Source organism: Triturus cristatus, chromosome 4_2, assembly GCF_964204655.1.
Source record: "Triturus cristatus chromosome 4_2, aTriCri1.1, whole genome shotgun sequence".
Classification (NCBI taxonomy): domain Eukaryota; kingdom Metazoa; phylum Chordata; class Amphibia; order Caudata; family Salamandridae; genus Triturus; species Triturus cristatus.
Window position 1 is genome coordinate 183776525 of NC_140586.1, and position 13188 is coordinate 183789712.

The 13188-nt window shown below is 47.0% G+C and overlaps 1 protein-coding gene across 2 annotated transcripts; it reads left to right on the forward strand.

Annotated features, from left to right (window-relative positions):
• The first annotated feature begins 1705 nt into the window (after positions 1-1705).
• Positions 1706-8533, forward strand: LOC146833314 (apolipoprotein L domain-containing protein 1-like). Of its 2 annotated transcripts, XR_014960565.1 has the most exons (3): positions 1706-1850; positions 5731-7596; positions 7695-8533. XR_014960565.1 is itself a non-coding variant. In XM_085601033.1 (2 exons), the coding sequence occupies exons 1-2, from the start codon at positions 1837-1839 to the stop codon at positions 6494-6496; spliced, it is 780 nt and encodes a 259-aa protein (XP_085457159.1). In that variant the 5' UTR covers positions 1706-1836; the 3' UTR covers positions 6497-8533. The 2 variants fall into 2 exon arrangements, 1 of the variants encoding a protein (XP_085457159.1); XM_085601033.1 differs by having other exon boundaries at positions 5731-8533.
• Positions 8534-13188: the final 4655 nt, after the last annotated feature.

Genomic DNA, 13188 nt, shown 5'->3' on the forward strand with positions numbered 1-13188 from the left:
TGAAGGTCATCATCTACTATTTACTGTGGTTTGAAAGTTGATACAATTGAATATGTAATGAAAAATGTGCTGTAAAATTCACCATTTTGGTCGGTTGTTTTCCAAAATTTTCTTGGGGGGAGAACCCCCCCAAACCCCCCTAGTAGCGGTCGGGCTCGCTCGCTGCGCTCGCTCGCTACGCGCTGGACGGAGGCTGGTCTGCAAAATTTGACAGGGGCTGGTCTGCCAAATTTTGCCAGGGCTGATTTCAGTTCCCAGTCCGGCCCTGGGCGGCACAGAGTAAGGTGGCACAGAGTAAGGCGCCTATCACCTCTAGGACTGGATATAGTGTCGGGCTGCCACTGGGGACAAATCCTCCCGCATCGGGTGCGCTCAGAGCGTGACAAAGGGCGGCTGTGGGCTCTTGGGAAACCAGCAGGGTGAGCTTTAAAAATGTCAATAAATTGCATTTGTTTTAAATCTTTACCGTGATTGTTGGAGTCGTGGGGGGGGGGGGGGTGGTGAGGGAATCCGAGATCTCTGTTCAGATGTCGCTACTCAAGCCTGCGCTCTGTCCTGCTCTTACACGCCCTTCCACAGAGGTGAGTCCAGTGCCCCACACCAGGGTCTCTTACCCTCGTTTCCGGTCCATGCGTGATGTGCTGATCCAGTGCAGTGTTTTTCTTTGAATTCCGGAATTTATAGCCCTGTATTATAATGGAATAAACAAGACTACAAGTCCCAGAATTCAAAGAAAAAGCCTGGACTGGAGCAACACATCACTCGTGGACCAGAGAAACTCGACAGGGATGACTCATATGTTTCAGAATCGGAGCCCTATAAAAGAGTTCTGTGGGTTAAACTGTTTGCAGTACAACACACAGTTCTCAGGCTGTGAACCCAGGGCAATAGGTCGTGGGGTTAATGCGCCGGCTGCATAAGTCTGTATGCTCTCAGCAGGTCACAGTCCGTTATCACCAAGCGGGTTAAACGCAACCGCTACTAGCTCCGTCGAGGTGTGTCACTCAGGGCTCGAGTTCTCATCGCAGGATAGCTCAGAGGGTAAGGGCACCCGCTGCAAGGGTCCCCTCCGCGAGGCACTTGGCCTGATCTGAGTTGAATAACTCAAGGGTTTTTAGTGCACCGGCTGCAGCGTTCTCTCTGTCTCTGCAGATCACATTATTTGGCCTCCATAGCATATCTCAAGGGGTTAACGCGAGTCCTGCAGAACCATACCACTCCGCAGGCCACAGGGCGTGAGCTCAGAAGGAGGCCGGCGTCGCCAATGCCATCTGCAAGCAGGTCACATGGGTCTGAATTCAACTGGGTACCTCAAGGGGTTAATGCAGCCGTTGCACATCCCTGTTTCTCTGCAGGTCGACGGGTGTCAACGCAATAGGACTGATCGAGGACTTAATGCACCCGCTGCATAGCTCTATTTCTTTGGATGTGACAGGGTGTGATCTCAGTAGGATAGCTGGCTCATGGGGTCAATGTACTCGCTGCAGGGTTCCTCCGTACTCTCGCTCTTCTGGTAACAACCCAGCGTGGTCTCTTCCTCGCCGTCACATCCCATGTCCTATCCCATGTCCTGCGGCCGAGGAACAAACGTGACGATGGCAGGGGTGGGGGTGAGGATGTGACGACATCCCGGATGAGGTCATGGGAGGGCCAGGAGCCTTTAACCGGGAGGCGCTATAAATACAAAGGCCGCCCTGCAGAGCCGGAGAGTAAGGACTGGCGGACTGAGCTGTAGAGGTGTCAGGCCCAGGAAAGGAATCACTCGAAACGAGCGTCGAGAAGTCACGACGGGCGGGAGTGTGAAAACGTGAGGGCCAGCTTACACGAGCGTTGAAAATGGGCGCTGCGAGGTGAGTCCGAGGCAAACACCAGAGAGGGAGATAAAAAGGAACTGGTCAAATGGTTGTTGTTGGTTACAGTGAGGGGGCCTGGGACTGAGGTGTGGGGTTGCTCGGGTGAGGGGGGAACTGGAATATTGACTAAAGGAACCCAGGGGATGAGGGCCAGTAGAGAGAGGGGTAAGATGAAGGGGATTTGGGAGTTTTTGGTAGGGGTAATTGATGAGGAGTTCTGAGGGTACGAGTGATTAATTTAATTGCCTGAAGTTAATGAATCCGAGGGTGTAGGGTGCCCTAGGGTGTGGGTTAGCTTTGGCGAGGGGCATGGAGACGATTGAGCCTGGTTTGAGGGGGCATTGCTTTGAGGGCCCTAGAGGGCGAGCAGGCCCCAAATGAGAGGCTGTCCTTTGGGCGAGGGGACTGGGCCAATGGAGTACAGGTAGAAGGGACCATGGGTCAGGGTGTATGAGGGATGGGTCCGCAGTATCTGTGTGTGGGGGTATCAGTGAAGGGACTGGGCCAATGGAGTACAGGTAGAGGGGACCATGGGTCAGGGTGTATGAGGGATGGGTCCAGGGTATCTGTGTGTAGGGGTATCAGTGAGGTGACTAGGCCTATGGAGTACAGGTAGAACTGGGGACCATGGATCAGAGTGTATGAGGGATGGGTCCACAGTATCTGTGTGTGGGGGTATCAGTGAAGGGACTGGGCCAATGGAGTACAGGTAGAAGGGACCATGGGTCAGGGTGTATGAGGGATGGGTCCACAGTATCTTTGTGTGGGGGTATCAGTGAAGGGACTGGGCCTATGGAGTACAGGTAGAACTGGGGACCATGGATCAGAGTGTATGAGGGATGGGTCCACAGTATCTGTGTGTGGGGGTATCAGTGAAGGGACTGGGCCAATGGAGTACAGGTAGAAGGGGCCATGGGTCAGAGTGTATGAGGGATGGGTCCACAGTATCTGTGTGTGGGGTATCAGTGAAGGGACTGGGCCAATGGAGTACAGGTAGAAGGGACCATGGGTCAGGGTGTATGAGGGATGGGTCCGCAGTATCTGTGTGTGGGGGTATCATTGAAGGGACTGGGCCAATGGAGTACAGGTAGAAGGGACCATGGGTCAGGGCGTATGAGGGATGGGTCCACAGTATCTGTGTGTGGCGGTATAAGTGAAGGGACTGGGCCAATGGAGTACAGGTAGAAGGGACCATGGGTCAGGGTGTATGAGGGATGGGTCCACAGTATCTGTGTGTGGGGGTATCAGTGAAGGGACTGGGCCAATGGAGTACAGGTAGAAGGGACCATGGGTCAGAGTGTATGAGGGATGGGTCCACAGTATCTATGTGTGGGGGTATCAGTGAAGGGACTGGGCCAATGGAGTACAGGTAGAAGGGACCATGGGTCAGGGTGTATGAGGGATGGGTCCGCAGTATCTGTGTGTGGGGGTATCAGTGAAGGGACTGGGCCAATGGAGTACAGGTAGAAGGGACCATGGGTCAGGGTGTGTGAGGGATGGGTCCACAGTATCTGTGTGTGGCGGTATAAGTGAAGGGACTGGGCCAATGGAGTACAGGTAGAAGGGACCATGGGTCAGGGTGTATGAGGGATGGGTCCACAGTATCTGTGTGTGGGGGTATCAGTGAAGGGACTGGGCCAATGGAGTACAGGTAGAACTGGGGACCATGGATCAGAGTGTATGAGGGATGGGTCCACAGTATCTGTGTGTGGGGGTATCAGTGAAGGGACTGGGCCAATGGAGTACAGGTAGAAGGGACCATGGATCAGGGTGTATGAGGGATGGGTCCGCAGTATCTGTGTGTGGGGGTATCAGTGAAGGGACTGGGCCAATGGAGTACAGGTAGAGGGGACCATGGGTCAGGGTGTATGAGGGATGGGTCCACAGTATCTGTGTGTGGGGGTATCAGTGAAGGGACTGGGCCAATGGAGTATAGGTAGAGGGGACCATGGGTCAGGGTGTATGAGGGATGGGTCCAGGGTATCTGTGTGTAGGGGTATCAGTGAGGGGACTAGGCCAATGGAGTACAGGTAGAACTGGGGACCATGGATCAGAGTGTATGAGGGATGGGTCCACAGTATCTGTGTGTGGGGGTATCAGTGAGGGGACTGGGCCAATGGAGTACAGGTAGAAGGGACCATGGGTCAGGGTGTATGAGGGATGGGTCCACAGTATCTGTGTGTAGGGGTATCAGTGAGGGGTGGTGTCAGTGACTGCCCTGAGTATGTATCATGCATCTTTGGGATGAGAAGGCCAGGGAGGGTTTGGAGGGGTAGTAGGCACCCGAGAGACCAAAGAAGTCTGGGATGTAGAGAGGGTTCGGGGGTTCCTGGGTGACTTATAAAGGGCCAGGGGCTGAAGGGGGTCAGGGGCGAGGAGGGGCATGTGTCGGTGGTACTGATGGTAAGATGCAAGACCTGGGGGTCGATGAACCCTGGAGGTGAGGGGTCTGTGTGTGAGGGGTGACTGAGCCTAAGGTGGTATCATGAAACATAGGATAAGCATTGTAAGTGAGGGAGTCTGGTGAGAGTGAGTGTCCTGGTGGGAGGTGGCCTAGCTCTGGAAAACCTTGGACCAAGGGACCTGGGAATTCTGAGATGTGGTTCATAGAAATATATTTTTTGTTGTAATGTAAACAAGGTATTTGCATGTCCTTAAAAATAAATGTGCATATTTTAGTAATTCTAGATATCTGTGTTCTGTGAACAATTGGTTAATAATAGATGCAGATCTTTGACTACTGAAGTATATAATTACTTGATCACGAGTGGGCTTAGTGTATTTTTATTAAACAATTTTTTTCGTTGCTATTGAAATGGATGAAGGTGATGTGTGAACAGTAGATTGTGTTTTGTAAACCTTTACTTAAAGATCGACTTCATAGTTTGGCAGTCGTTATAGTAAGTTGAAGAACAATGTGGGTATTTGATTAACAAGTAATTGCAATACTGTTAAATATCAATGTATGTATTTGCACAACAGTTGATGTAGGTATTTTGTTAACTGTTTAAGTGGAAGGTTAAAGATCCATGTAGGTACGTTGTTAGACATGGATTGCTGTACGTCACAAACATAGTTTATTTGGTCAGTTTAAGTAACTGATTAACACCTGGATATAGGCATTAAATTAAAAATGAATTTCAATAAATAACTGTTTCACTCATTTGTGTAACAGTAGACTCAGATTTTTGGTCCGCGTTCAGTTTTATTTGTTTAGCGATTGTCTTTGCAATCATTTGATACGCTATCCATTTAGGTGTATGATTAATAATTGATTTAGTTATTTGTTTAATGATTAATTTAATTATTTTTCTTAAGTGACGTGAACATATTTGGGTAGTAGAAAATCCCCTTTATTTTGTTAAAAACTGATTTTCATAGTTGTACAATGCATGATTTAGGCATTTGCTATCATTTTTTTAAGGTATTTGGCTGATGACAGTTTTAGATTTTTCTCATAACTATTAAGGTAGTGTCCATAAACAGCACTGAGTTGAATCTATTTTTAGCAACTTTAATAAATATATCTATATGCAAATGTTAAAGGCCTGTATAAGTATTTGGTCAGCGATATATTTAGGTATTTGATAGTAGAATAACATTTTTGTCATAACGATTTCTGTAACGGTCATTTTAGCTATCTAATTATAGATGTACATACATATCAATTAATATAGTTAGGGTTTTACTAGATTGAGGTATTCAGTTGGTAATCGACGTTTATATTTAATAAGGAACAGTTGTAGGTATTTCTTTAATAATACTTTTAAGTTAATAAACGATTTAGGCATTTGGCCATTACTGACTGACTGGTTGACCCTGTTATGTTTCTAGATTTTGAGTTAATAATATAATGTTTGCTATTTCTACTTCCTAGGGATACAGAAGAATGTGACGAGGCCTGTACCCCCCTCCTTCCGCCTGATGATGCCGGCCCTGCTGCTTCCTTCCTATTGGACCGCCGAAGCCGCCTGCGGCAGCACACGTGCCGCCTGCGACGCATCGCTGCCCGGATTGAGCGTCTGCGCAAAGGGACCCGCGCAGCCAGCGTGGCAGGCAGCTGCCTGGGGGCCGCTGGAGCGACGGCTGCGGTGGTGGGCCTGTCCCTCAGTCCCATCACACTGGGAGCCTCTCTGCTGGCCTCGGCTGTGGGGCTGGCTGTGGCGGCAGCAGGTGGCGCTGCCAATGTTGCTTCTGATCTGTCTGCGGCCCTCTTCAGTGCCCGGGAGCTGAAGCGCGTACGGGGCATTGCTCAAGACTCCCGCCAACTGGTGGAAGAGGCACTGCTGCGTCTGGAGCTGCTGAGGCGGGAACAAGGCCCAGCAAGTAACAGCGGGGCCATCTCGCTTGGCGACTGCACCAGCTTCGCGCTGCTCTTTGGTGCTCACGACTTCCTGGTTCCCGAAGCCCCCGAAGCAGCCAGCAAGGTCGGGCAAGCAGTGCTGCGGGCCAAAACAACAAGACTAGCTCAAACTTTGGAGGCCTGCACGCGCGCCTTAGATGCCATCTGCCATCGACTGCTGGCAGGTGACGAGGAGGAGCTACACGGCCACCGGCGGGAATCCCTGTATGGTATCCCTTGCAAGGACAGCATTCTAGTAGTTTCTGGACTTTGTGGGAGCAACAGGAGAGGTTGGCGATGAGATGGCCAGAGAAATCAGATGCACATGAATTTGTTTAATATTATTGCCTCAAAATGGAGTATGCAGCCACTCAAGGTGTGCCTAGACTGTGGGTAATGGCCTAATCAGGAATTAACTGTGGGTGTGTTATGTGTGTTAGAGGGTTGGAGAGTATGTGGAGTGGGCTATAGGTAAGAAATGGAGTCCGAATGAGGCTGGGTGGGTGTTGTGCTGGGTTACACGGCAGGTTATGTACTAACCTAAGACTATAGAGAGTCAATGACCGAGTTGGGTGTTAGACTGAAGCACAGGTGAGAAAGGCACCTACTTGAGATCACACAGCGAGTCAGTGATAGTGCTGCGCTTACGCACAAGGAAGCAGAGAGAGACTCACCTGGGGGACACAAAGTCATTGGAATAGCTAAACTTATAAGTCTCTACCTCGAGTTCACAGATTTAGAAACAGCTTGGATTAGACAGCCACAAAGAGAATAAGGGCAAGCCTGAGGTCACACAAAGAGCCAGTAGCATGCTGGGTTTAGACAAATGCATGGGAGAAGAGAGTACATGCCTAAGGTCACACAGAAGGACAGTAGCATGGTTAGACGTACGCTGCGGCCAGGGTATTAAGTGGGCCGGGTGCTGCCGGTGGTCCTCATGGCAGTTCTAAAAAGCAGATGCACCCTATTGGGCTCTCCTTTTTTGCTCCCCCTCAGGATGCATTTTTTTGGGTCGAGCCTGGGCAGCACATAAGCTGCTCTGCGACATGCTGTATTGGAGTATGGAATAGAAGCCCTGCCCACTCTCCGCCCATATTTGTTATTGGCTTGTGTCATTGTCCTTCATAAATGCTGGCTTCTGATTCATTAATAGGCTTGTTAGTCCCTCCTTAGTACCGCCATGTCTTAATTTGTAACCTCCCATGAGGACTGGCCCTTTTACTTTGGTTGTTAGACGGTACGTCTTTTTTAGTCTGTAAGCACGCTTTTCTTTAATGAGTTTCTCCTACTGTAGGAACAACATGCTTTCCTGCAACATTCAGTGCGCCATGCGCGCTTTCACTTTCAGAGCAGCCCGGGACAATGGCGGCAGCTTTTTGAATATGTCTCACATTTACAAGAGTTTGAGCTATTGGCATTGTAAATGACAATGCTTTTTATATATGTTTTACTTAGCAAAACAGATAAATAAAAGGCATTGTCATTTACAATGCCAATAGCTTAAACTCTCGTAAATATGAGACCTATTGCATTGAAAATGCTTGTTTAACTCTGCAGCAGTGCCACCCTTCACTGCCTTTAATGTAACTCCAAGAGACTCGTTATAGTTTCTTTCACAGTCTCATCATTTCAGAACTGAAACCTTTTCACTATCCTATTCAACGAAGCAATAGTTGTTGCTTATTTATTTTATGCAACTAACAACTATTAGCAAAGCCAATAGTCCTGGCTTGTAGGTGTAATGTTACTTATTGTATTATATATTTAAATGCAATGACAGAAGCGGCAAAATACCAGTCAGGCAGCATCCTATGCTAAGTACAGATTGTTAGCTTACTTTTCTAGCCACGCCCTAATTCCATCAGTCACGCCCCCTTGAGAGAGCCTCCAGTTTTTTTCACCCCACTTAAAAACCTGGCTGCAGCATTAGGAAGAGAAGGGCTCGCCTGAAATCACAGCGAGGCACCTGGTGAGGCTACTGTACACAGACCACTGGCCCAGAAACATGTCTCTATCCCAAGGCAACACATGAAATTGGAAAGTAAGCAGAAAAGGCGACACTTGGGACAGCACTGTGGAGGGGCTGATGAAAGGTGCTGTGGAGGAGCTGATGAGAGGTGCACAGGGGTGGTGGCTGAGAACGACTGAACGCCTTGCACCCTTGTCCAGACATTTTGAATATATATGTCATATGCTCATCCCTTAAAAAGAGGGCATGTTTGTGTATATGGGGTCTCAACTGGTGTGAGGGTGGCCCGGGCGCGGGGACCACACAGGAGCCTTTTCCCAGTTCTTGTATGCAGTTATTTATGTGAATAATAAAAGATTTCTCTATCGACCTTCTCTCTCTTATTTGACTGAGGTATTCCACCCCACCCAAAGTGCAGGGCCCTGCATCCCTTTCTAGGGGGCAACCCTAGGGTGTGAGGAGACATTTAGCTCCAGCACTATGTGTCATACAATGCCAGGGTGAGGGCTGGACAACAAGGGGCTCTGGATGCCTAGGGTCGAGGGTTGCCATCTTTTTCAGCAAAAAATACTAACCATTAATGCGTGTTTTGGGGTTCGGGAAGGGCCAGGGGCTGTTAATCGATTCACAGTTATGAAAAGTCATCTGTATGTTTGTATCAGAACAATTCTCCCTCTATTTGCTTTTCAACCGGTTTAGGAATAGTCTAGACAACTTTAAAATTCTTGTGATGTGTTTTCATCTTGCTTTAACTTTATACTTCGAAGGGGGGAAAATTACAAAGCTTAATGATTTTCTGTATTATTTTATACTTGTCTTGGAAAGAAAGTGCCAGACATGCCAATAAAATGCTGATCACAGGGAGGGTCTTTGTGGGACTTTCCTAACTCCTCCCCTTTGGGAGGAAAACCAGGAACCCCAACCCGGGGAAGGTTCCTTTTTAAAAATAAACCCACTTTTGGGTAAGTTTCAGTGTTTATTAGGGGATAATCAAGCGCTGCATACGTTCCCATGAAGGCCTCTCGGCACTGTAGTCTGATAGAACAAGCATTGGCATAGCCAATTGGTCTTGCCTTTGGGACCTTATAAGTGTTTAGTTATCCAGCACAATATCCTTGGTGCAGCAACATTAACTGTTGCATGGCTAAACACTAAGGTCCCAAAGGCAAGACCTGTCTTCGCATTCACGTTATTGTTTTCAAACTAAACTACAAGTCCCAGAGTGCTAAGCGGTTTGGTGAGCAACACATGCTTCTCGAGCTACAAATCATGCTTCTAAATGTTCTAATGCTTATATGAGTGTTAAAGATGGTTGTCGGGCAGTACCTTGACCCGGTGTTGCACTTTTTGTTTTTATATTTGTGGCCGTAGGGCGGGTCACAGGCAAAGCACACGGTAGCACAACTGCACTGCTCCTGAAAATCTGAATTATCACCAATATCGGAAACAAAACTGGAGAAGATGAGGCATTACGATAGAGCTATTGAGAACTGTGGAGCCAGGCTTGAGTCTCGGCGCCAGGTCTACAGCCTGTGATTCTGGTCACATCATATAATTTCCCCGTTACAGCTAAGACAGGTGCATGAACATAGGAAGGGGGTTGGCGGGGCAATCCGAGAAGACAAAACCTGAGAATGTATGGGTGCTGTCCTCTGGAGACACGGGCAAGAAGAGCCCTCATTAAGAGGGGGACTTGGGTGTCCGTAGAGCCGACCACTGGAACCCTCAGTTCGGATGTGCCGCCGTACCTGCCTGTGGGCCGCTGCCTTCCACTGGTGAGCTCCACGCGCACCAGCTCTCCCTGCCCCAGCATGTTCTTTTAAACACATTAAGCACACTGTAGCAGGCATGATGTGGACCGGCCTTGCTGTAGGAGAGGGGGAAGGGAGCGTTCCACCGCATCAGAGCGAGCACTTGGCAGCCTCTGCTCGCTGATTCGCTCCAGCTGGGCCGGGATGGATCTGCGAGGCGGTGCCCAGAGCAGATGAGGAGGCGAGGAGATCTAACAGAAAGGGACGGGATCCAAGGAGCTGGAAGGACTAGGGTGCTTGGGCGCAGTGGATCGCCGTTCCCAACACACCCTACCCTGCATTATTGGGTTTCATTGAACTGTACTCTACAAATGGTACCCGTAGAACTGGCTGAGATGTATCAGAGGTGCACTGGCCTTGATGACAATCCGACGACTCTGTAAGGCCGGAGGGGCTGACAGAATCAATCACATTCGCCCTTCCAGGCACCCATTAGTCTTGTGTGTGCCAGTCCAAGTTCAAACTCCAATTACAGCTCAAAGTTAATGGAGGCGCCAAAACAACATAACTTATGGAGTGATGGGGCGCACAGAGTAATTGGGAAGAGATAGTGAGATAAAACATACTCTAAGAGATAGAGGAAATTTGAGTGGATGGGACAAGACAGTAAACGAACAAGGCATAAAGTGAGTCAGATGGAAATAGACAAAAAGACAGACGAGCGAAGAAGATAACTAGGCGAGATATTCAGAAAGGGAAAGTAGGAAAGAGACAAAGCCAAAGAAAGAGTGATAAAATGTTGGAAATGCAAAAATAAGTTAAAGAAAGTTAGGGTTTGAAGATGTGTGTGAGCTACTGAAAGTAAGGGAAATGAGGAAAGAGACTGGCAAACAAAAACAAATCGTGAATGAGAAAATGATTCAAATGGGAAAACAAAAGAAGTTGGAGAAAGGTAAGGACTGAAGAAATATAAGGATAGAGAATGTAGAAAGAATAAACAACAAACAGATTTTGTGATACACGAAAGCAAACAAAAGGCAAGTTAAAACAAGTAGCGTAAGAGACCTTACAGAGCAGATGTTTTGCATTGCCTCACGGAGAACATGAAAGCGGCCATGCCACCGGGAAAGTGCAAGTGATCGCCATCGCGTTCAAACATCAATGCTGCCCGCGCACAAGCACTGTAGCTCTAGGCCGGCCACGGTAGCATTTTTTTTTGCCCTCACAAAAAGTCTCGCCAGACCAGCGCATGCGCTGGGTCAGGCGAGACCAAAAAAATGCCCAACTTTAACAAATCAGACAGGAGTCTTATTGGTATACAAAGCTCTTACTGCTATTCATCTAACCAACCTGTAAGTCTTTTACTAGACTGACGAACTCAACCTTTCCCCACTAAGTCTTCCAAGAGCTGTGGAACTTTGCTGAGCTGTGGAATTACTAGTCTCAGCTCCTGTGGACTCTGATGTGGCCTATGAGTTAATTCTGCATTTCAAGTTTCTGGAGTATTTCTTTACCTCGTCTGCAGCATCACTGCTTTTCAAGCCTGGCTATACAAATAATTTAGTCTTCGTAAAGACCTCATGTCATCAATTCTTTGGAAAAGTACAATGACAAGTACAGATAGGGAGTGGGCTTTGGGTCATTCCCTGCTTATGATGGTTTCATATTTCTTGGATGAGCTGTCAATCACGACCATGACATTTTCTGGACGGTTACATTGTCCCATATGTGTCGGCATTGGGTTTTGGTGATGGGGCACTAAGAAGTCAATTTTGTGAAACTACTGAGACTACATTCCTTTATGCTTACAATTCAGTCCAATGAATGGTCTTCGATTTACTTACTTTGTGAAACAACAATTGATGAATCATGGCTTTTTTGTTTAGGAAGTGATGTACTGTTTGGAATGATTAGTCTGTCATAAGGCACAAGACTATTTAGTAATCACCTTTGCACATTCATTTGTTTTACTCTATTGACATTAGCTCAGGTAGTTGAATGTAATGCTCTTTTTGTTCACAGTAATGTGTGTACACATGGGCTTTCTTAAAGATCTACTGACAATACTGGCCTTTTGTTGAAAGTACTGACAATGCAATATTTTGCTGTGTATGCCATTTTTTAAGTTTGTCGATTCCAATCTTCTAAGTCCTTTTCAAAATACTCTACTGCAAGAGTACAGCTTATATCTACTAATGCACTTTTAATAGTGATGTGCCCTACTGTCAGATTCCATATTATTGTACCTCAATTATGGATTTGTTATTTGATTTTCCTTCTGTAACAGCTAGGGAAAACACACACTAATACCAACTATCACCCAACACTTTGCTTAACAAAATGCCAGATCTGTTGGCTTTGCCAATGCTTGTTTTCTCCCTGGGGACCCTTATTTCGAAAAACCCTGCTTACCCTTTAAAGAAGTAGTAGTAAAACTTTATTGGATTCTTATTGAAAATCACAAAAGTACATATTGAAAAATTAATACAATGCATGGAAATCCATAACACTGCCAAATCTCCATTGTAGATAATGAGAACAAGTAAATACAGGAGATAGCAAAGCCTCAAAATATAGTCTAAAAAGGTCACAATATTAAAAACAGATAAAAGAAAAAAAATAACCCAAAAACTTAAAAAAAGGAGAACAGATACAAGCGCTCACCTCCATTTGATAACCCCTGATAGAATGCAAGTCAGATAAAAACCAATGGTGGGTGATTTTAACATCCGCCAAAAAAAAACAGGCCGACCTAACTTGATTCAAATTCATAGGCAGAAGGAGTGGGTGGATACATTTAAAACGGAGATGGTTTAATCTAGGGCATAACATGTGGAAAGAGTCAGTTTGAGAAACATCATCAAAATGTCAAAGGCATTGGCAGAATATCTGCACCAGGATCTGTTAGGTAGCAAAAGCTGATAAAAAACCTAAAATATGTCAAAAGCCTTCGATGGTGATTAGACATCTTCCACGACAAATAGGATTCCATTCCAGATTCAGTTTTTACCATGAGAAAATACCGCATAGAGGGCTAAGTCATGGAATATCCCTTGTTATTATGCCTTCTGAGTCAGTGACCAGCTCAGGCCGCCCCAGCGAGTTAAAATTGTTCCTAATATAAGCCAGCCATGGAATGCTCAAAATACTATCCAGAGCCATACAGTCACAAATGGTTGTATGTTGGAAAAACGAAATCCCTAACCACGCATGCCTAAACAAAGCGGTCTGAATAACGACCGCGTCTTAACCACGCATCACTTTACCACAAAT